The 24,245-nt window shown below is 39.4% G+C and overlaps 1 protein-coding gene across 1 annotated transcript in view; it reads left to right on the plus strand.

Moving 5' to 3' along the window:
* Nucleotides 1-24,245, plus strand: part of SEMA5A (semaphorin 5A) — a 296,373-nt gene that overhangs the window by 159,925 nt on the left and 112,203 nt on the right. Inside the window, exons 5-7 of the mRNA XM_015567657.1 lie at nt 13,229-13,291; nt 21,674-21,772; nt 23,353-23,566. Coding sequence (XP_015423143.1) covers nt 13,229-13,291; nt 21,674-21,772; nt 23,353-23,566 — 376 coding nt within the window. The remainder of the gene's footprint in view (nt 1-13,228; nt 13,292-21,673; nt 21,773-23,352; nt 23,567-24,245) is intronic.

Consider the following 24,245-nt stretch of genomic DNA (forward strand, 5'->3'; position numbering starts at 1 on the left):
TTTTCTTTCAATCCCTTCACCTTTTTCTCCCAGCCCCACTGCCCTCTTCTCCTCTGACAGCTGTCAGTCTGCTTTCTATCTGAGTCTGTTCCTATTTTGTTATTTATTTTGTTCATTAGAGTCCACATATAAGTGAAATCATATGGTACTTGTCTTTCTCTGACTGGCTTATTTCACTTAGCATAATGCTCTCCAGGATTAATGAGGGGAGAGAGAAATGAAAAGATTCAACTAAATTACATAGCCAGGATTCAGGCAGCTCTCGGTATACCCGGTTAGACCCTAGAGTGGTTGGAGCAGGATTCTCATTGTCTTTTACAAATGAGAGAGGGACCTGATGATGTTAATTACTTGGCCTTTGACCCTGAAAGTGGAGAAGACAGACTGACACACAAACCTTCTGTCTGTCCCTTCCTCCTTGATTAGCAGCATGTCTGCTTGGCTATTAGTCTCCGTTACATAACATGACACCATCTCTGAGACTAAGTTTGATCAATACATTTTTAATCTAATATTCAGGATTTTTATTGGGTTGTAAAACTATGGTTCACTGAGCCTTCTAATTTGAGAACTAAAATGAATATGTAGAAGTAAGCTTCAAACTAGCATTTTGAGAACCTATTTGAAGGGAAGAGAGGAAGACTTGTAACTTCTTTAGAGATTCTTTTCAAGCCAGAATGAGCATTTCTATTTTATTACAACACGACATTTGACAGCTCTTCTCCCCCATGTTCATTCTCAGCCAATTTTCAGTGTTTAGTCTAAATGAGGCTTCAGCAGATACACCCTCTGGGTGCCGGCAGTTGCTGGTGGGGTGCAGTGATATCACCCTGACCTACCCTGACCTTTTGCTGGACTTCTCTTCATCTCCTGGGGCCTCTGCTGTGTACAGATCTGTCACATTCTGTTCCTTCTTTTTATAATTTATATTTTTTATTGATTTCAGAGAGGAAGGGAGAGATAGAAACATCTGGTAAGAGAGAGTCATTGATGGGCTGCCTCCTTCACATCCCCTACTGGGGATCAAGCCCTCAACCTGGGCATGTGCCCTGACTGGTAATCGAATGGTGACATCCTGGTTTATAGGTAAATATTAGTTGAGTAAGTTTACAACTAATCCAAATTAAGATGGATTACATAGACATATGAGTATTAGTTAGCATCACCTGTCTCCTTAGCATAGAACCAATTAAAATGATTATATAGGGGTGACATAGGGTTTCTATCCAATTTCATATATCATGAGTTTGTTAATACTAAACACAGATGAGACTCAATGGCTGTGTTAAGTGGTGTTAGGCATCAAAGGAGAAACTTTGTCATGTAGGGGTATTATGCAATAATAATTTTATCTCTGATGTAGTTGCGATATAGAAACTATTTCGTAATGCTAAAAGTTTCTCCTGAGACACATCATTATTTAAAGGAAAAGCAGAAATTGGCAAGATGGCCTAGGGATCAAATCTCTTGGAAATACCCAGGGTGTGATATCTAGAAAAGGTGGAAGTCTGAGGTTTTGTAGATCACGTATGGACTGGCTGCATCCATTAAATTTTTTTTTAAAATTTATTTGAGAGGGAGAGAGCTAGAAAGAGAGATCGACTTATTGTTCCATTTATTTTCTATTCATTAGTTGCTTCATGTATGTGCCCTGACCAGGAATCTAACCCACAACTTTCCTGTACTAATGACACTCCAACCAATTAAGCTCACCAGCCAGGGCTGATGCATTCATTTTTTTAATAGACTCAATTAAAATTGGGTAATTAAAACTTACGTGTTGGTTGAGTCACCTAGTTTGTATATTAGTATAAACACAAATCTAACCAATTAGAAATGACATTTGTCAAAACACCATAGAAGGTAAACCAATCAAAGTGGTTATAAATAGGCTGATGAGGTCTCTGCATATGCAAAGAGAAATGATGAACTCGCTGGGACAGAGATAGTTCTCATAACGAGAAATCACTTCTAAATTAAACAGCAATTAAATATTTTATAATTGCTATTTGAATGTTTGTGGCTTGCTTTTCACAGCTACAACAATCCTAAGATAATAATTATGAGACCTAATGATCCATCATCACAATCTATTAAATCGGTTGGCCTTGAGTGAAAGTATATGTAGATGTGTACGGGGGGAAAGTTATTCTATTTGGAGAAATAAAGAAGAAAAAGCAGCTTCTCAATTATCCATCCTAATCAGATCTCTGGGCTTTAGGAAATGAGGGCATAGCTGTTAGCATTACTGATTCAGAGATGTTAGAGCTCCTGTAGGGCTTGACTGTCCTTAAAAGTACAAGTTTTCCCACAGCTTGTGTGTTGGCTTCAGGAGATATGTTTGGTTTCCCCCTTTAATACTGGCATTTTTGTCAGCCTGTGACCATTTAGGAAGACACTAAGAGGACAGCAGGGGGAATTGTAGACCATTTTGGGACAAGGAAGTGTGACATGCTGGGAGAGACCAGATAGGCTGGCTCCTGGCCAGTGTAAGAACCCAGAGTGCACCAGGCCCCTAGTCTGTCTTTTCCAGGCCTGACTTCACCTCCTCATTGTCCCTTACACCTCCTCAGGGTGTCCCTGTGCTGTGCTGTGGGAGAAGGGGGTTAGATGGCCCCCTTATTCCAGGTGAGGTGGGATAGGGGGAGACCTGTATTCGAATCCAGAGTCATCCACTTAATAGCTTGGTGACCTTGGGTGAGGTATTTACCTTTCTACCTACTATGTAGGATGAATTTAATACCAGTGCCTGATTTGCAGGGCTATTGGGAGGGCAGAGAGTGTAGTGGTGGGCAGAAGAGCACCAGCCATCTTTTCCCACCAATAATTCTGGGATGTTTCCCCTGATATATCTTCCTGACAGCTTTTTTAAGGTGTGTGACTCTCACACCTTATCTGATTCCTTATTGCTGTTGCTGCATTGCTCCTGTATGTACCAGTCACTCTTGGAACAGTATATCAACTCCAGATGACTGATCGCTTTCTGCCGGCCTCCTTGATCTGTTGGGCCTGGTTGATCTCACTCTGCTCATCTGAAAGGTGGGCAGTAGTGATTACATTCAGAGTTGAAACGTGAAAAATCAGTCTGACCTGACTTGTTCACTAAAAACAGCATTAAATTTCCTCTGTTGATATTGAGAATTATAGTTGAGACCCAACCAAATATACCTGAAACTCTACTGTCAATTCTGAATTTGGTGGTTAAGAGACTAAATAAATATTTAGCTTGTAATAGCTAGCTTCTTTTCAAAATTTTCCACATATATGATAATCTAAGGCAGTGGTCGGCAAACTGCAGCTTGGCAAACTGTGGCTCATGAGCTGCAGTTTGCCAACCACGGATCTAAGGGAAATATAAACTTAACAGATAGGAAAAAATTAATTTTTCTATTCTATTTTTCTTATTTATTTCCACTTATAAATTTCAACTTCTTGAACTTTGCTAAGTGTCCTCTAAGTCAAGTACCTCTAATTTTTTCATTTGTTCCTGTCATATTTCTTTTACATCATCCCATTTGTTTGGCTTAGGGCACAGAATTCCAAGCAAATAAGACATTATCATTAGACTTTGATAAAGATGTTCCTTTGATAAAGAACTGTGAGTTCTTAAAATGTTAGCACAACCTTTCATGTGATTAATATGGTTTGTTCTTTCTTCGCTTGGTTTTGAAACAACAAAATTTACAACCAAGGTACTAAAGTATGTTTGATTCAAAAGTGTGATGATAAAAACACCCTAGGAATTTTTTTGTCAACTGTTTTCTTTTTTGAAATAAATTTATTCTCCTATTATGTTTTTCTTCAAATGGTATAGCAAAGGTAGTTTATTTTTCTGGGACTGGAGTTACTATGGGGATGGAAGTAAGTCAGTCCACAATTGTGTACAGCCTGCATTCTAAAGCCAGACAAAGGAGGGGAATTATTATCTTATTATAGATAAGACAGACTTGAGCTACTGTTATCCACCCAATAGTCGAGGCAGGTGTGTGGGTGTCTCCTTTCCACGCACCTATGGTGCTCTTCTCACTGCTAATAGCTGGTTACCCATCCCCTCTCATTCTATTGTCCCTGCTTATTTCAGCTCAATATCTGACTGCTGGTTGCCTGCAATCAGTCTCCTATCCATCCTTATTATGTCCCCAGAGAGATCTTTCTCCATTACTAATCTCACCACACAAACATCTTGCTTAACATCTTATCCATAACTTTTCTTTAGTTCATGAACAAAGTCTGAACTCCTTGGCACGATTGGTGATGCCAGTTCTGAGCTGCATGCCAACCTATAAAGCCATCTTCCTCATCATTCCCTATCCCAGTGACTTTTAGTTCCTCAAATAGATATACTTTCTTTCTATTCCAGGTGTTTGCATGGGCTAATTCCTTTGCTTTTCATGAACATTCACCCCTCCATTCACTCATCAGTTCTTTGACAATCTGGCTCAAGCCTCAATTCATCCCTAGCCACATGTAGGCCCCTTCAGTACTCCCCAGATCACAGTGTGGTTCCCTCTGAGAGTTCTTTGATATGAGGGACTACGAGCTCAGATATTTGGCAGGAACTGGAGGTAAAGTTTTCTATCTGATGACATAAAAATCATTTGTGTGTGTGTGTGTGTGTGTGTGTGTGTGTGTGTTTGTACATGTGTGCCTGACTCATGTGTACATATGCCTGTATTAGTTTTCTGTGGCTCCTGTAACTAATTACCAATAATTTTGGTGACTTAAAGCAAACACATTTATTATCTCACAGTTCTAGAGCCAGGAGTCCAAAATGATTCTGTGGAACTAAAATCAAGGCGTCTCCTGGGCCTGCCTCCCTCCCTCCCTCCTTCCCTCCCTCCCTCCCTTTCTATTGTAGATTCTGTTCTTTGCCTCTTCTAGAGTCTGGTGGCTGAGGCTTTCCTAGACTTGTGGCTGTACCATTTTCATCTCTGCCTCCGTGATCACATTACCTTCCCCTCTGTGTGTGTCACTCCTTCTGCTTCCCTTTATAAGGATACATTTCATGATTATGTATAATCCAGGCTAATTTTCCCACTCAAGATCCATAATCACATCTGCAAAGTCCCTTTTGCCTATAGGTAACACTCACAGGTCCCAGGAAACAGGATGTGATTATCTTTTGCAGGGGTCATTATTCAGCCTGCCACAATGGCCCACACCAGACATACACAGTTTGTGTTTCAGGATACTACTCAGAGTCATAGAGCCAAATAATTGACTTCAAAATCAAATTCCTTTGCAGGAATTTGGGTAAAGTTGCAAGATCTGGCAATTACTTGTCAGCTCTGTCTAATCACATATCAGAAGATTTGCTAAGAATATATGAAAGGTGTGTGGGGAGGAGAGTCTGAGAGTGTACCTCCATTTATTGTAAAATATAACAAAAATATAAATTTTCAGTCAAAATATCTTAAATATTATATATATCATAAAGTCACTAGCTCTTATTCTCATACTTAACACTTTTTTACTTGTTCACGAGATAGAGTGCTTTTTCATAGAAGAGTTTAGGAAGGATAATATTTTAGGGCTTGCCCCTGGCATGTAAATAAATTGTTTCTACTATAGAAGAGAGAAATGCTTTGAAAAAACCAGTGGCAAAATCACAGATGGATGTTTAATGTTAAATTATGTATTTGCTTTAATAAGTTCAAGCAGCTATTCCTAAAATAACAACACTGTTAAATATTAACTGAGAAATGAATATATCAATAACATTCATTAAATCCACATTTAATATTGTGATATTGTAAATAATGCTTCTTGAGCAGAAGTATATCATTTTGTTATACATTTTATTTTAAAATAGGAGAGAAATGTAACTGCCCAAATGTACACTAGAAAATAAATTTTAATGTTTATTTCTCTCAGCTGCAAGCAAAAATTTATGGAAATAATACTGATAAGGCTCATAAAAGGCTTTTCAATATATCTTGTGATCTTGCAAATAGCTCAATATGTTCTGAAGTTGGAAGTAAAGTTAATCTTGGTAGCGGTAAGATGAATCTCAGGAATCAAGTGTTTATAACGCCAATAGTAAACAAATTCTGAATGATCCTGAGAGTATAAAAACAAATCCTCGGTAAGCATCTATAATCTGAGCGTTATATGCTCTCCAGTGGTTCTAGCCCACACGTTCTAATTCAAAACTTTGGAGAAGAATCAGGTGTGAAGTGTTGTTTGTTTTTCATGAAGCTAGTTTCAGAAAAGTAGGAAATATTGATGGGAAAAACTAAAAACAAAAACCCATGTATTTGCATCTTTATTGGTTGTTAAGCTAACAGTTTTTATAGAATGTCTTCATTAGGATTTATCCAATATAAAGAATAATGGGACCAAGACTGATGACTCCAATTTAGGTGACCTTACACTCCAAACAAGAGAAATCTAACACACAATCACAAATAGGATAGTCCTCTTGAACGTGTAAAAATATTCTATTAACCCCAATAAAATGAAATTTTAAGCCAGACAAAGAATTACAGGATTCCTGCATCTTCATTTGCATCTATGCTGTAGTTTCCGGAGTCCCTTTATACATTTGTTTCAAGCAGCTATTCCTAAAATAACAACACTGTTAAATATTAACTGAGAAATGAATATATCAATAACATTCATTGTGTGGCCTCAAAAGAGAAACCCTACTGCTTTCATGACCTATGATATGCAGTCTCTTTTGAACCCTTTAGCTATATTTCCAAATGAAATTTCATCATATTGGCTAGGGAACTCACTTCTGTATTAGGGCCTGACTTGTTTCTCTTCATTTTCCCAATGGTCTTAGAATATGATTGCCAGGAGCCAAGTGCTCTGTGCAAGAAGAATACTACAGCTTGAGCTTTGTGAAGACATTTCCAAGCAAGCCTTCATTATGTCAAGTTGCTTGTCTGTAGAGTTGGTCAAGGTCCTAAGCATCCCATGCCAACATACTTCTTATTCTTTCTCTCCCTTTTCTTTTTTGCAAGAGCTCATGTTATTCATTGTCCCATAAAGTTTTCAAATAGTCTTAATAAGCTCATTTCAGTCAGATATGTTTCATGACATCCTATAATCAACTTATTCCTTTTGGAGTATCTCTTTGCATGTGCAGAATAATTGTTACATCAGCTAAAATGTCTGATGTTAACTTGATTGGGTTATGTCTGTTTAGCTTCTAGAGAACATCTTGATTTCTGCTTAATACAGAGACTGTAATGTTTGAATGGTATCTTCTATGTTATTGTATGTTCTAAAAGGGAGAAAATGAAACACTCCTAGGAAATATTCAGTTAGGCAAGTTCTTGAGAATTCAGTCCATTCTGATGGCAACACTTCAACCCCATGCTTGACTGACTTTGAATTGAGTTCCTTCCATATTAATACTTTAGGAAATTTATGTTGAAAATAACCATTCCTCTAGTAATTGGACTTTTTCACTACATTTAGGCTAACAGATTGGACATTAAGCCACTTTTCAAACCAATCCACTTGGATCCATGAAAGTGATTTCTTTGAATCCTAGAGCAGCTGCTCTTAATAGCCTTACCTTCTCACATCACTTTCATTAATGACAACATTTTTAAAGTGCAACAGTTGTTTGAAGCTTGGGTTCATTTCTGATGCCTTTTTTCCCCATAAAATCATCCTAGTGGGGCACATCTATGTTCAGTAACAGAGTTATTAGAACTCATCTTCCATTATTTTGTTTTGCTCTACCCTTAGGTCTATTCCAAGTCCTTTGCACTGCTTATCAGACACATTTGGTCCCTTAAAACAGTAATTTGTCAAATATGTTTCCTAGGATCTCAGGTTTCTAGAGGTGGTCAGGGATTTTATATGTATTATACATTTTAATCTATTACTTCAAATAGAATTTACACTTATGTAGACCATACACAACATTATGAGCAAATTGGAAATCTTACTGAATTAGCTTTTATTATAATATGACCTGGATTAATTGGTTTATTGTAGAGTCTGGGGTAAAGTGTCTTCTGTCATTTCTGATTACACCCCAAAGTAACTGAGATTAAAATGTGGGCTTCTTTATTACTACTCAATTTGTATAATCAGTGTTATTACAAAAGTAGGCAAGAAAACAAAATGCAGAAATATTTACAGAGAGTCATGACTCAGCAGTTGTTGGCCTCACCTTTTTTAATGGTGTTATCATTTTGCACTTAAAACATGACTTTAGTAAATACCATGTTTACCTTATTTTATATGAAATTATGTGGAAGAGTTTACTTGAAGAAATGAATCTATTGCTGAAAAAGTGTGGAAGTCCCTGCTCCTACTCCGTCCTGCCCCTCATTAGAGTGAAGCCACCTTCATTGTTTCTCTTCACACTCCAGGGCAAAGTGAAGTGTTTGGAAAAGGAATCTTTGTAGGGAGTTTACCATAGAAGTGCAGCTCCTGGTGTGCTCACCAGCCACTCAAGGTCTCCAAAACCTCCCATGCCCATTCCTCATGGGAGGTCCTCCAGTTCCAAGGCTGTGTGTGTACAGCATTCTATATTCATTCATCAATTCAACAACTGTCTATTGAGTTCTTGTTGTATGTGAAGCACTGTTCTAGGTGCTGGGGACATACAAGTGAACCAAGAGGGCAAGACGCTACCCAAATGTAACTTGCCTCCTAGTGGGGTTGAGGAGGCAGATGTGGTTATGCACAGATAATTGTATAGGCCACAGTGGGAAGATAACACGTGAACAAAGACATGCAGACAGCATGATGCTAGCTAGGTGGGTATCTGGGACAATAGCGTTCCAGGAAGTGGGACTAGCTTGTGCATAGGCATGGGAACATGTCTGCACGGTCTGAGGATCACAAGGAACCCATGTCTCCAGGAACAGAGTGTGGGTGTTGGGGTGGGGTACTGGGAAATGAGACAGATTGTAACCATTAAAGGTAATTAGCAATGACACCTATCTTCAAGAATAGCTGGGTCGACACTTTATTCAAATTTCAGAAAAACCACAATTATTTCAAGTTTCGACCTGTTTGTGTTTGCTTCCGTTTTGAACAAAAGCATGGGCTCACATTCCCTGGCAATTTGTTTATAATCGCCCTGACAATTTAACATTCTCCAGCGTGTCACAGAAATACATGACGTAAGACTATGAATGCAAACATATAAAACAAGCCCTCAGGTGGTTGTTAATTTTTGGCACCATGTAATTAAACTAGGTTTTTAAAAATGTTATCTTTTGCCAGTATCTAATTAGCAAAGCCATCTGCTGCAAGAGTAGTGGCCCATCTGCCTAAGAATGTTGTTCTCTTCATTTTTATGAAAAGTATCTGCCTTTGCCGGTCCCTGTCTAATTAACTTCTCTCATGGCGGAATGTGATATACACAGCTTTGTTTATATACTTCTGAGAACTGTGGATTTATATGTATGTAACACATACATAAAAAGAGCCCATCATTTTTCTTTCCCGCGTCTGATTTGCTTCTGAGATCTCAGCTCAGCTTGTCATCACCCAAGCAGGTGTGCATGTGTGGGGGAACAGCAAAGCATTTACTGTATCATGAAACACTAGGTGCTTCCTTAAGTGGTCAGGGTTTCTGCAGACTAAAAATGATTTTTGTTAAACCTACTCCATTTCCATTTAGGTCTGTCTGTAGCACTGTTACTTCCTGAGAGTTGCTGATGTAGTTATTTCCAGTTTATCAGAGATGACTGTGTCTACACTAACAATGAAAATGGGCACCGTTGCATTCTTATGATCTTGTCTAGACTGATGAGAGACACTTACATTTTATTATAAGCTAATATTCCATTTGGGCAAATATTATCTATATGTCTGCTTTTCCTCCCATCAGTCATTACCTAGCACAATGCCCTGCACTTGCTCAGTACCTACTGAATATTTATTGCACAAAAAAGAGAATGAATACATGTGCATAAAGCAAAATCTTTTTAAGAACGTGAAGACTACAGATGTTATTTGTGTGTATTTACAGACAAAAAGAATGCACCACAAACAGGAATCTTCATGTCTTTCATAATGTAGGTGTTTCAAATTCTTTGCCTACTGTGTATAGCTTTGCCTGTCCAAGTAATTGCAGTATTACTGCTGTATATTTGCTATTGAAAAATAAAATGAAGAATAAATGGATAATGGAATAGGGAATTAACATTCCTTTTCTCTACTGGGCTATTGCTATCATGCAATGGAAAAAGACAAGATAGGATAAAAATTAAAGATGAAAACAACTCAGACACATGGGAAATTAGATCATGAGTGTTGTATTGAGATCCGGAATGTAGAATGAAGAACAATTTTCCTTTTGTTTTGACTATCACAGAGGTAGGTTTGGGTAGGTAGAAAAGTCTCTTAAAATGAAGTTAACCAGAAAGATGGCTTCATACATACAAATCCCATTTGTGGGATTTGTTCCAAAATCATGATACATGAAAGAACAACTAAGAATCTCCATTGAAAATAGAGTAAGGAGGCTTGATTATAAGTTTAATTGATTAGAACCAATCTGTGGAATGAAAAAAAAATTATGCTCAGGTTAAAACATAATCAAATTTATACAGATTGATGAGTAACTTTGAGAACTAAAATGTGCTATAGGAGAGTTGCATTGGTATATTTCTCTCCAAAGAAAGTGGGTTTTTTGTTTGTTTGGTCGCTTGTTTTTTTTTTCTCCCATAGTCATCAAATGGGTAAAATCTAGTTTACTGAGGGAATCAACAAACACTATGGGATTAATCTGGGACACCCAATTTTTGGTAATTGTGGGGAGAAAAACACACTTCCAACTTCATTCTTTTCCATATTCTGTAATATCCTACAATATGGGTTAAGCTTTATAATGGATTGTTCAGTTCCACTGCTAATATAATTCCTCTTTATCCTATCCTTTATTCAGGTAGAAAGTGAGAAGTGAATCAACAGAAAAGCTACACAGTCATGGTCTTTAATTAATTCTGAATTTGAATATTGATGAAAAGCTGATGATAGTATATGAAAATGTTTCAGGAAAGTAAATTTTGCTATTTTTAGAAACTTTCTTTAGAAAAAAATCTGTAAGATTTGTTCTATTTTCTGTTGGTCTGATAAACTTTTGTGAGTAGTTGCTTTTTCTTAGTCAACTGAGTAAAGTAATGAAATATTTTTAAAATCTCTCATTCTTTTTTCTATTACTTTCCCCTTCCAGTCGTTGGCCAGTATTTATCTTGAAAATGCAAAGGCTACTTGGCAATTAGGTGGACTTGGGAAGCTCTTGGTTTGCCATTTCGGCAGAATGATCTGAACAAGTTTGATGTCATTTGATAAATATTCTGTTCTTAACCCTGGGACTAACCCTGCTCCTCATAGCTCTGTGTTTACTGAAGAAAGTATTGCTATTTCACTTTCAACACAATTGCTAGGCCACTGAGGGCCACTATAAATACCTCTTTATCTAAAACATTTCACTGTATAGAAGTCAGTTAATTTCTCTCTGTGATGTATAACGCTAAATCCTCTTGGTATCACAGTCATAATGAGGTCTACTTTGCTAAGAGAATATATCATAGTGAATCAATTCTGTTTAGAGTTTAAGTAAGGGCAATGGCATGGGTATGTTTATTTAAATAAAAACAAGAATGAGCTTTTAGAAAGATACCAAAGAAAGGAAAGGACCACTCAGAATGACAACAGTGAATTTATTTCCTCTGCGTTTCACGGGGACAGACAGTTATACAACTCTGCATGCAGCTCTTATCACTTCTGGAAGTGCCATCACTTTGCGTGAAAGTATTTGTCATCGCACCATGGAAATCAAGTCATTTGTTGCATGAGGTGCTGATTAACTGTGACTTTATTGTTGCCATTAAACCTTATGAACAGGAAAACATCATAGAAAGAATAAATCTCTTATCAGATGTTGACACTGACAAATACCTTGAAGTCTACACGAGGGTAACGCTGTAGTATTGTTTCTCTTAGAAAGGCACTGGAGTGTTCTCTCTAGAATACTTTCCTTATGGACTCATATTTGCCAAGTTAGATAAGTTATACAACTTGCAGTGTCTCATGTTTTAATCTTTGTTATGTCACATTCTTTGGAGGACAAGTAGACGTTAGATAATGATGTTAGCATGACTTTGTTATCCTTCTAATTTTTGGAGAATTAGAAGAAAAATTTTTCTGGAAATAAGAGTGAAACCATTATTCTTCATAATACTTAACATTACTTTAGTTTTAGCTAATTTTGAGTATTATTAAACATTAGCCCAAATTAACAAAAAAATGCCCCCTCGCTTAGTTTTTTTTTCTGACAATGATTTAACTAGTTTTTCAGAAAACCCCAAATTTTTCAGAAATTCAACTATAATATTAAGATAGAACATAATTATAACAACATGAATACAGATGAAGAAAACATTTTTACCCATGATAGTTCACAGTCCACACAGTAATATAAAAGATAAACAACTCGGATGCTTACTTTTGTTCAGAAAATGATTCACAATGTCCTCATAGAGGTCGTTAATGTTTGCTAGCACCATTTCCTCCTCTGAAATAAGCACTGTATGTTATCTTAACTAATCACAGGTTCTGTTTGTGAGTTAGCGTCCTATGTGCAAGTAATTACGCCCACTTGATCAGGATGAGTTGGAGTTGAAAAGTCTGAGGAAAAAAATATTTAAAAGTTGTGATTCTAAATATTTAGTCAGAGCTAAGAATAGTATGAAAATTACTGGTTTGTGCTTTTGCAAGAGATATTTATTTTATTGACTATTTACCAATTAGATATGTACCTTGGGAGTAATGATATGCAAAATCTTCCTTCCTTCATTATCAATGAATATTGATAAATGACATGCTGTTAAAATAAAATGAAAATGTCTAAATGAGTATTCAGATCATTTTGTTTCCAGGCTTCTCTTTGAAGTGTGCTGTGGGTTTATTCTGTGATCTCACAGAAGTGACAGTTTCTGTAATCATGCACTAGTCACCAATGCATTGGACATGCCCCTCTTACAGTGGCTAGATCTACATATCCCATGCTTGCTGCTTAAATATCACATGATTTTAAAGGAGGCGACCCTTTTAAAATTCTTTAGTTCTAAAGCTCAGTGTAAGCCCATATGACCGGATTTTATGTACTTGTTCTAAATCCTATATTAGTTTTAAAATATTGGTGTTCTGTTGTTCCCCCTAATCTGGTTACTGGTATCTCCCCCTCCCCTCCTTTTGTTCAATCAGAACTAAAATAGTTGTTGTATTTTGGTGTTTCCTGCAGGCTGAGGAGTGGGAGTGTGATGAAGCGACCAAGAAGGCCTGCTACAGTAAGGGCAAATCGGAGGTAAGGAGAGCGTGGTCATGGCGGTCACCAGCTTTTTGAAGGATGGAACATAAAGCATGCTAATGTGAAGGCTATTCCTGATTATGGTGCCATGTGAAAAAGGCAAGCTTTGAAATATATGTGCAGTAAATTCTCCAGGTTTTAACATTCAGTGAGTTTCCAAAAGGGATTTAGAGCATAAGATCAGATCTAATTTGCACTCTCAGACATTAGACTAAGCAATGAAATTAATTGGTTATGATGTCATTTAGAGTACTGTGGGCCTGGATTTTTTAAATAATATTTTGATTTCTCCCAGTTTTGCCTTACAGCTAACTCCAGAAAATGACTACGTGATATCTAAAATAATGGCATCAAAAGTGATTTGAGAGTTCTTTATAATTTAGCTTAACCTATTTTAAAAATAAGCACAAGAAAATCTATACCCCAAGTTCCTAAGGGCAGAGTAGCTACGGCTCAAAGTCATGCCTTGAGCCGCGGTGCCCATGGCAGGGGTGCTCTCACAGTTGGCTGCCCGAGGAGAGGCTCCCACGGAAGTCTGTTTCTGAGAAAATGATGCTGGAGCATCTTGAGGAAACGCTTCTGCTGCTGGGTCTTAGGCTCAGTAGGCCTCATTCTGTTAGGGATCACCTTCCTTTGTTGGAGCAAGGGCTTCCCAACCTCAGTCACATTTGGGTCCCGAAAAAAGTCAATTCTCAAGAGCAGCAAAGAGGGCTTTTTCTTTACCAAGTGTGGCCCCAGGACAAACAGTGTAGCAAGTGGAGAGATCGCTGGGAAAACTCCCTCATACCGGTGGTAGGTGTAAGAGACTCTCTTGCACTTTATTTTATTCAACTTCATTGCCTGCTTCTCTGTCTGAACTCAACAGTCTTGAGGGTTAGACATGGAGGTAAGTCTCAGCAAACTTAAGTCATCGTGTTTCTCAAAGCCAAATAAAGAGCTAGGAAGAGGGAAGAGGAGGAGGAAGGAAATACAGTCTTAGCCAAAAAACCCTTGCAGACAAAGAAAAAGAAAAAAGAAAGGCTACTTACCAAAAGATCTCTAACCTCACAAAATGCCTCTGAAATAAGTCATCGGACATACAGGAAGATTTAAAGGTAGCACCAGGTTACAAAAAAATTAGAATACTGTCTCTTAAAATACCTCTGAAAAGAAATAAGTTCATAATAAATGTATTTACCTCAATAACCTTATTGAGTCTGTATAGATTATGTAGAAGCCTTTTGACAAAGTGCTTTCCAAATGGCTTTCTTTCTCCTCCCTGTGATATTTATGTCTTGATATGACAGGTGTACTGTTATACCTTTGCTCCTCACTCACCAGAGCACAGGGAGTTCTTCAAATAAGATCACCTGTGCTTGAGGAATGACATGTGAAGAATCAAATTTACCAGGGGCTGGGTTGGAAAAAATCAGCTTTCTTTCATTCTATTAGTAAGATTCACTGATGGAAAACATCGGCCTTTCTTTCCATGGTTTAATGCCAACGTCCTCCCCTTTGCCTGGTGACATCCAGGCCTTCCAGGGCCCAGGGCACTGTCTGATGACCTCATTCTTCTCTTTTTCTTAATCCTCACTCTAGGATATGTTTTCCATTGATTTTAGAGAAAAGGAGGGATGGTGGGAAGGATAGAGACAGAGAGGAAGAGAGAAACGTCGAAGTTAGAGAGAAACATTGATCGGTTGCCTCCCATACACCCCCTGACCAAGGGGATCAAACCTGAAACCTAGGTATGTGGCCCTGAATGGGAATCGAACCTGCAACCTTTTGTTGTATGGGATGATGCTCCAACCAACTGAGCCAGCCAGGCCTCTATTACTTTCTAGGAACAAGAAAGAGGGAAGAGGAGAGACCCAAGCTCAATGCCTGGGGCACAAATGGGGAGGCAGCAGGCAGCCCCACTTAAAAGCAGGAGCTAAGGCCAAGTGCCACCTGCCTAAGGGCTAACCCCTAAATTTGAAATTCAGACACCCCAAATTTCCCTGTTCTGACAGTGCCGGGAGCCAAATCAGAAAATATTCTCTGAATCAATTTGACTGAAACCTAACAGCGGTTGAGGGGAGTGGAAGTCAGATTTTTCTCTGTACATGAATTTAGAAATGAGAATTCAACTGTTTCATATCTTTCTTTGTGTGGTAGTATTATGAAACTTGACACAGAATTACAAAGTTTCCCTGCCCCCCTCCCCCCCCAAGTAAAAAGAATAATGGACAATGTGACATGTCAAAAATGAGAAAAATGCCAGCCATTCTGACTGAAGTAGTCTTTTTCCTGCGCTAAGAAAAAGTGGTCTGTGCTGCTCCACACAGTGGGTTTTCCTGCAGAACCAGGAATGTGGAGCGTGGCCCAGGCTGGGCCTGGGGGTGGCAGCTGGCGCCCACTCACTCCTGAGAGCCTTCCTCAGTGGGCTGCAGAGCGGGGGAGAAGAAGATGACATGTTTTCTCCTGTTACCCTGGGATTGCTGGGATGCACACCGACAGAGGTTCATGTATAGTCAATCTCAGTGACAATTTAGGGAATCGGGGTCAAGAAAATGTTGTCACATCTTTGCTTTGGGTCTGTTTAGAAGAGAAGCAAAGCACTGAGCCTGCTTATTCTTCCTGAGGTTTGCGTGCCATTTTATATACACAACTTTCAGCTCACTTTGGAGAAAGAGGGTGACTCGGCTGCAATGGCTTAAACATTCTATGTATTTAAAGGGGGTAGAGAAATCTGCTTTTATGAATTCCAAAGCCTCTTATAATAAATTCTGTTGTATTTAGTTTCCTTTGAAAGACCATTATAGAAATCAGCTTTGAGAGCTATTTAAATGTCTTTTTCCACAAATGTTATTTTAAACATAAATAGTCAATTCTCTGGTGATCTAACAAGAGTCCCTTGTCTGTTTGGCGTTATTATGTCTGAGCCAAAGCCCTTCCCACCATGACCTTTAGGAACTTGACAAAAGAAACACAACTGGTGATTAAGGACATGAAAGAGCTGCTTTGTGTATATGTTGCACTTTTTATAATTTTCAAAAGTTTCTTGTTCATGATCTCATGTCAGTACTTTCAACACCAAGTTCCTAGAATTATTTTGCTAGTCAGTGGGAGAGTTTTGATTAGGATCTAGGGCTCTTTGTACTGTTCCCCTGCTCTACCCTTTGGTCCTGCTCCCGAGTTGTCAACTTGGGTAAATAAAGAGTTAAACTCCACCTGAGTGAGCAAAGACGCCATCCTGCCTGGGAATCTGGTGCCTTCAGGCTTGAGACTTGACATTTTCACCTGAATGGCCAGTATTTGGAAAGCTAGGAGTTAATCAGTGCCTGTGGCAAACTACAGGCCTGCTTTTCTCCTAAATAATTGCTGCAAAAATTGAGGATTCCGTAGGTGAAATACTAACAACCTGTGCAGGTTACACATGCCAAATTTTGTTCTTTTTCATATCGAGCTTCCCAAACAAGTTTCCCACGGAGTCAACGTCTTTTAAAATAGTCGTATTATGTAAATATAAATATAGTAATTACACTTCAATTTATTAATACACTGTGCTATGTAACATAGTGTAATCTTAATAAAATCTGTGTGTATACATAGATATATGTTTACAGATTAACATACTTCTTTATCTCTATATGTATATCCAGGGGTGGGCAAAAAGTAGGTTTACAGTTGTTCCTATGGACAAAGACATGCAGGTTATGATTATTGCAATAGCTTTGTTAACTCAAAAGAATGTCACAATGGCACAGTGCACTTAGGTACAATCTTATAAATGCTCAAATTGCAGACCTTCATCAATTACACCAGAAAAGAAGGGTAGCCTTTTTTCTGCCAAGGGCCATTTGGATATTTATAACATCATTCACTTAAGATAATTCACTTCATATAAATATATGCTGCTATGAAAAAAAGCTCCTAGATTTATTGAATTTTGAGTCCCACCTGCGGTTGCCTTTGCAGGGCCAGACCAAATGATTCTGTAGGCCTTATAAGGCCTGAGGGCCAGATGCTCCCCAGCCCCGATTTACACATTCTAGTAGTCTTTGAAAATCAGTAAACAAAGCTGAATTTCAATGACCTGCTTGGGTTAGCCCCACTGCCTCCTGAGGATGCTGAAGTCAGCCCTGCTCTTGCCAACCTCTGTATTTATATATACTTCTATAATTTGTATGCACATTTATATGTCAGAAATATACACATATATCTTTATATACATTGTGTATATATATTTATATCAATTGGATCATATTGTTTTTCAACCATATGGTAATCCACCTGGTAATCATGACTTTGGTTGGTATACATTGGACCTAAAAGGCACATGCAATTACTCTGAATTGCTCCTTGGATGCTTGCTTTGGATGCTCACACAGGTAATGCCTCATTAAGAGACAGACACTGCTTTAAGTGGGAGCGCTGTGATTAACATAAAGGCTGTCAGGCTCCTGGCCTTTCCCCCTCCTCCCTAAAATTGATGGGTTTGGCAATGGGCTGGTTGTTGCATCTACCTTGTTTATAGTTAATCTTTCTACACACTTACAGTCTTTCTTCAAGCAAAACATAACTGTTCGAAAGGAAAATGATGAAATGCTATAAGGCAAAACCAGTTAATTCATTAAGAAGATGATCCTAAAACATGTGTTTTCTCTTCTGGGGCCAGTCCATATGTCCTTGAAACAGAATGAGCCTTGGCCAGTCTCATCTAAAAGCTCTCAGTGAGTCAGCAACTATGCATCTCGGCTATCAATTCAAATAAAAATTGCTTCGAAGTCAAGGACAGGTTGACCAGCTTGCAAGAACGCAGGCACACATGGGTCATTTTAATGCCCAAGTGGTATTATCAAAATGTAGATAGATGGCTCTCATTATCAACAACAGAAACCATGTGGTGGCAGGCTGCTAGTGGCCTTGGAAATGAGCACTATGACTTCTTGGAAAACCAGAAGTCATTAAATCTCCTTCAACCATTTTGAAGATGGGATAAAGGGAAAAAAGAATTCATAGATGAGAAGAAAAATCAAAGACATTTAGATAAGCTGATTTGTAAGAGAAACCTGTAACAGAATCTCCTAAAGGGGCTTCTAATTATGTCTATACTTTTAAAAAGGTGATTCCGTGCAGTCTAGCAAGTTCAGCTAATCCATATGAAGGCCACATTTGTAGCACAGCTTGACAAAGAGGTTTACCAGGAGATTTTCTATAGGCAAATTTGAGTCTAGGATTATCACCAGTAAGAGACTAATTATTACAAAGCCTGGGACACAGACCATTTTTCTTCTATCTTAATTTTGACTCTTCATTGCTAAAAACAAAAAACCAAGGAGTTATTATTTCAAATGTATTTCTTTATTTAAGATTCATATTAACTGATTCTAGAATCAGTCTGGGGGCAGTTTGTAAGTTAAACCAAAGAGAACTTCCAAGTGAGTATGAATAGGAAGGGTCTGAGATGAGCTGAGCCAATCTTTTGGACAAATGTGTTGAGCTCTTGGCAGGAAGAAACAACATCTCAACTGCCTCCCAAAAGTTTCTCTTGCAGGACATCGTGTTCCATCGGACCTTGCATCCTGGACTCATCTCGAACATGGTCCCATTTATCATAAGCAAGTCTGGGTTCCATAGGGCTGGGTTCTCCATCCTTTTAGAAAAGGATTGCACAGACCTTCCTGTCTGACCGTCCTGGTGCCTGGCATTGACCTTCTTCTTTGCTGCATACTCATTGAGCAGGGTTAGCTCATCATGGGCACATGACCCTCCTTAGATAGCAGAGCCGCCCATTGTATCCTCACGTGATTCTGATGACCAGAATAGGCTTTACAAAAAACAAACAAACAAAAAACCTCTCTGTTAATTGAAATATTATTTTCTCCTTCATTTACTTTTTTTAAGATTAAAAAAAAAATTACCAGTTGGATTTGCCCTTCCTCCCTGACACAAAGCTACATCCTGGTTATGACAACCCCTAACCATCTTTCTAAGTCTTTCTCAAGTTGTGATGGGCCTTCAGAATGTTAAGGACCTACAGTCCTATTTTCACTTTGTCTTTTTTTGGGGGAGATTAAGATAAACACCACCTGTGTTATCTTCATTGTTTGCCTTCCAATAATTGATTAGAGGCTCTTGCATTCAGCCTTGAGATCCCATCTTTTCAATCTGAATGATTCTCTTGGAATATCTTACCCCTGACCTTCTTTATGATTAACAGGGACTGCCTCTAGCACATTTCTATCTTGAGTCAGTCTCTTGCTTCAAAAAAAGAAACAACATCTTGACTCATTCTTGAAAAACTTCTAAAAGCAGCAGCAGAAAACAAACAAAATCCCCACCTCTCTCCTCTGGGCAATTCTCTAGCCCATTCTTTATTCTGGTGGCATTTTTGTATCTGTTTTATCTGCTAATGCGTCAAGCCCTCTTGGCCTTGTGTTCTCCAAGGTCTTTTGGACTCCCCCTCAGACAAGCTTAAGCTTTTGTGTTTTCCTCCTCATCTTTGCAACTCCGTGCCCCTCTGTCCCCTGAAGTGGGAGCCCCACCCCCTATGCTCAGGATTGGATGATGATAAGGTTCTTTGAAGTCTTGTTTTTTTCTTTCTCTATAGAACTTTCTTGCCCTCTCTCCAGTTATAAAGACAAAACCGAACACACCTCCCCATCTGGTGCACCTTTCTCACTTACCCAACTTACTGTCTACTGTTTACACTCATTTCTTAATTCTTCTGATAGTTACCTTAGCTCTTTCTGTGCTTTTCTTTCTTCAGTTGAAGTGTCTTCAGTTTGGCACCTCATGATAATTTGTCACTTTTATTGCTAATACTAGTATTAAGAGATTTATCTACTCTTGATATTTCACTTTACATTTAGAAAACAAATTCAAATAGCTTAGCTCTTTTCATCCTCACAGCCAGCCCACAGAGCAGACTGAGTTGTGACAGATTAACATTTCATGGAGCCTGGGTTGCCACCTGGTTGAAGGGGCATTGCTATGCCATTTAGTCTAGATCTTCCTGACTTGGGACAATGTGTGGTTTAAGTCATTTTTGGGGGTCCAGCTGGTTGGTCAATGCCCACATCCTGTTGATTGCCTGGATCCAGGCTTTGCCTTTTCACACCTCCTTCATCAGTCAGGCACGGGGTGAGGAGGGACTGAATTATGGAAGTGGTTTCCCTTTCTTTCTCTGAATTGCAGTCTCCCTACCTCCAGGTTAGCTTCCACACTGATTCCCCAGTGGCCTTATAATTGATCACAAGCATCAGATCAGGTCAGCACTTCATGCAGTCACAACATATCATGAGTCCCTTCAGAATCAGAATAAATGTAAACTCGTCAGCCGGGCACACCTGCCCTGTGTCTGGATCCCCTGCTTGTGTTCCCTCTTCTATACACAAAGAAAGCACCATGATTTCTCTAGCCAGTGTGCCGTGGCACAAGCTACTCCCCTGCCTGGAGTGGGTTTTCCATTCCTTGCTCAGCAAAACCCTGCAAGTGTCAGATAGTACCTCTTCCAGGGAGCTTCAGTAAATTTTATTCTTCCTTTGAAATTTGTGTTAGGTGTCACCTCCTCTGGGAAGCCCTTCCATACCTCTTTCTTTCCCCTCTCCTCTGGAATTAGGAATATGCTGTTCTTATGTGGACAACTCTACAGTAATTGTTGTTGCCCTCAATTTTAATTTTTCTCTTAAGAGCCTAGATTGTGACCTTCAGCACCGTGCCCCCTAAAGAGCATCTGATCAGTAAATGCTTGCTCAGGTCCATGCACTTCTATGACAATGCACCCGATTTTCTGTGAATGCTTTTCAACTACAAGAAACATTTAGCTCTGGGTCACCCCTCAGCATGGACTTTCCTACCATATGTTTGAGACGTCCTTCTTTTGTTAGTTATATTTTTATTTGTCCATCAAAGAATCAAAAATTACAATAGAGTCTTGCTATGTATGTAACCCACTTTGAGAACTTAATGTAAACCTCGTTCCAATTTGTATGCAGAGTTTTTCATGTGGCCTTCACCTTGGAGAAGCATGCACATGTATTTTAAAAGTCCTGGGATTTTAATTGAATACTAGAGGCCCAGTACACAAATTCATGCATGGGGGAGATTGGCCAGCCTGCCCTGATGGGAGCCAATCGGGGGCAGGCCTGGAAAGGGGGAGGCGCCATGGGCGGTTGGCTGGCTGGCTGACCCCGCCCCCAATCAGGGTGGGGGAGACCAATTGGGCCCTCTGATTGAGCTGGTTTGCCGCTGCAGTGCAAGTCATCCAGTCATTCTGGTCATTCCGGTGTTCTCGTCGCTTGACTTTTATATACATAGATAGTATCTCCCATTGAACAAGCATGTGGATAGTCATATTATTTAATAGTGCTGAGGCCTTGTTAATGAATTTCTTGTGATATTTTTATTTCTTAGGATGAATGTCAGAACTACATCCGGGTGCTTTTAGTAGCCGGCGACTGGTTATTTACCTGTGGGACCCATGCATTCACACCTGTCTGCAGCAATCGCACGGTACGGCTTCATATTGAGACTTGACAAAACTTATACCAGGAAAATGCAAACCTTCTATTAAAGCACGGGTGTATTTTTTGCTTTTCTGTTCTCCAATGAGTTGCTCTTTAATTCAAAAAACCTCTTTTGTCAAATTGAATGCATATTTGATGTATTGATTTACTCCTAATCACAACTCTCAATTATATAAAGAACTGGAAATAACCATAGCTTTTATAATTAAATTTAAATAGATTTTGAAACTATTTCTACCAGCTTTTTCCCCACCAGTGACTCTAAACATTAATCATAAATATGTTCTTTTTCCTTACTCTGCTTTACTCTAGAGATACTGCTAAGTATTGATGTGGCCCTAAACCACAATCTGAATGAACAAAGATATCACAAATTGGAGAAGAAACATGACAAAATATTAAAGCAAGGAAACAAACCACTGGAACTCTAGGCAAAGTAGTTATAACCAATGCTTTTTCTTTCAAGCTGTGATTACTGACAGGGATTTTCAGGGTCCCACATCTTTTGCCAGGAGAGCAGCAGGGTTTTCAAAGCAAACCTGTCATCTTCCCAATGCGAGATATTCATTTGATCTTCCTCCGGGAACATAATGGAGAACTATCATCAGGTTAATTCCTGGTTGCACAACTTCTCTCAAAACCATAATGTATCATCAGCTTCATTATTTTTGAGTTAACATCCAGTTATTGTAAAAAAAAAAAAAAAAAAGAGGATGATGGTGATTTGAAATGATTCTCACAGAGATCCCTGGGTGCCATGGCCTGTTATAATAGCCCTATGTGCACTTACTCATTTAATCCTCATATCTACCCACTGTGGTGGTTATCCTTTGTCTCCCCTTTTATAAAAGGAGAGTCTCAGGCAGAAAGACTTTGAATAACTTAACGGGGCTACAAGGCTACCCATAGAGCAGGCAGTGGCTCTGATTGTCCCCCACCCTATCTGCATTCTTGCCTCTCAGGCAAGAGTGAGGGAATAAGTGGACCCAAGATTCCCTTACCACCCAAAGGGCTTTTCTCACTCAGTGATTGACAGGTTGGATTCCCGCCCCCAGATGACAGCAAGACTTGGAGTTCTCTCTAAAAACTCAATGAAGTTTTGGAAATTTTGGCATAGTGCTATAAATATCCATACATCCTTACCTATGAACACATTTTGGGCTTTTCATAATATGCAGATACACTATATTGATAAAATTGTACCTAATTTTTATTGTGGTTTATATTTCTGTAAGTATTGAAACCTGTGTCTTTATTCAAGTAGAAAGAATATCAGTGTCCCATGCATTATGAATAGAAGACACATACAACAATCTTCAGATTTGGGGAGCATTCACTCACATGAGGTTCTGTTACTCTGTTGGGATGATGAGAATGATTGATTCGTGCACATTTAAACCATCCCCACAGCACTCAGTTTCATCAAGGGCAGAGCGTGAAAGTTGGTCGTGTCTTGTCCTGAGTCCCAGAAAGATTAATTCCCATTCTTCCTAGCGGTACAGGCATTAACAGTATTAAAGGGCTCGCCCGGGGTAATCGGTTTCTCTCTCCTGTCCTCACCCACAGTTGAGTAACCTGACCGAGATCCATGATGTGATCAGCGGCATGGCCCGCTGTCCTTACAGCCCCCAGCACAATTCCACAGCTCTCCTCACGGCCAGCGGGGAGCTATATGCTGCCACAGCCATGGATTTCCCCGGACGCGATCCTGCCATTTACCGAAGTCTGGGCCTCTTGCCTCCTCTACGTACGGCCCAGTACAACTCCAAGTGGCTTAATGGTAAGTCCTATAGTCACTCCTGTTTCCCATCTCATGTGTCTGTGATGCCTGGTTACGTGGTGCTCAAAATCAAACTGTCACAGTTTCTAAAGAAAAGCATATCTTCTAAAGAAATAAAAATGTAATGTGCTTGTTACTTCCATGTGGAAGGGTATCATGTGGCTGTTTGGTGATAGAAAGAGCATTGATAGTCCCTACAGTGTAGACCGTGAGAATAGGACTCATTTGATATTCATCAAACCTAGGCTAGTTTTTAATAGTATTGTTTATAATTTAGAAAATGTGATGTTATGTCCAAGATATCTGCAGACGCATGTCATTTTCCTTTAACATCTTTATTATATATGAGAGGCCTGGTGCACAAAAATTTGTGCACTCGGAGGGGTCCCTCAACCCGGCCTGTGCCTTCTCGTAGTCTGGGAACCCTCGGGGGATGTCCACCTGCTGGCTTAGGCCCGCTCCCTGGGGGATTGGACCTGAGCTGGCAGTCAGACATCCCTCAGGCAGCCCGGGAGCCCTAAGGGGATGTCCACTTGCCAGCGGGGAGCAGGCCTAAGCTGCAGTTGGACATCCTTAGCGCTGCTGAGGAGGTGGGAGAGGCTCCTGCCACCACCGCTGTGCCGGCAGCCGGCAGCCTGGCTTGTGGCTGAGCAGAGCTCCCCCTGTGGGAGCGCACTGA

The sequence above is a fragment of the Myotis davidii genome, unplaced genomic scaffold (genome assembly GCF_000327345.1).
Source record: "Myotis davidii unplaced genomic scaffold, ASM32734v1 scaffold143, whole genome shotgun sequence".
NCBI classification, from domain to species: Eukaryota; Metazoa; Chordata; class Mammalia; order Chiroptera; family Vespertilionidae; genus Myotis; species Myotis davidii.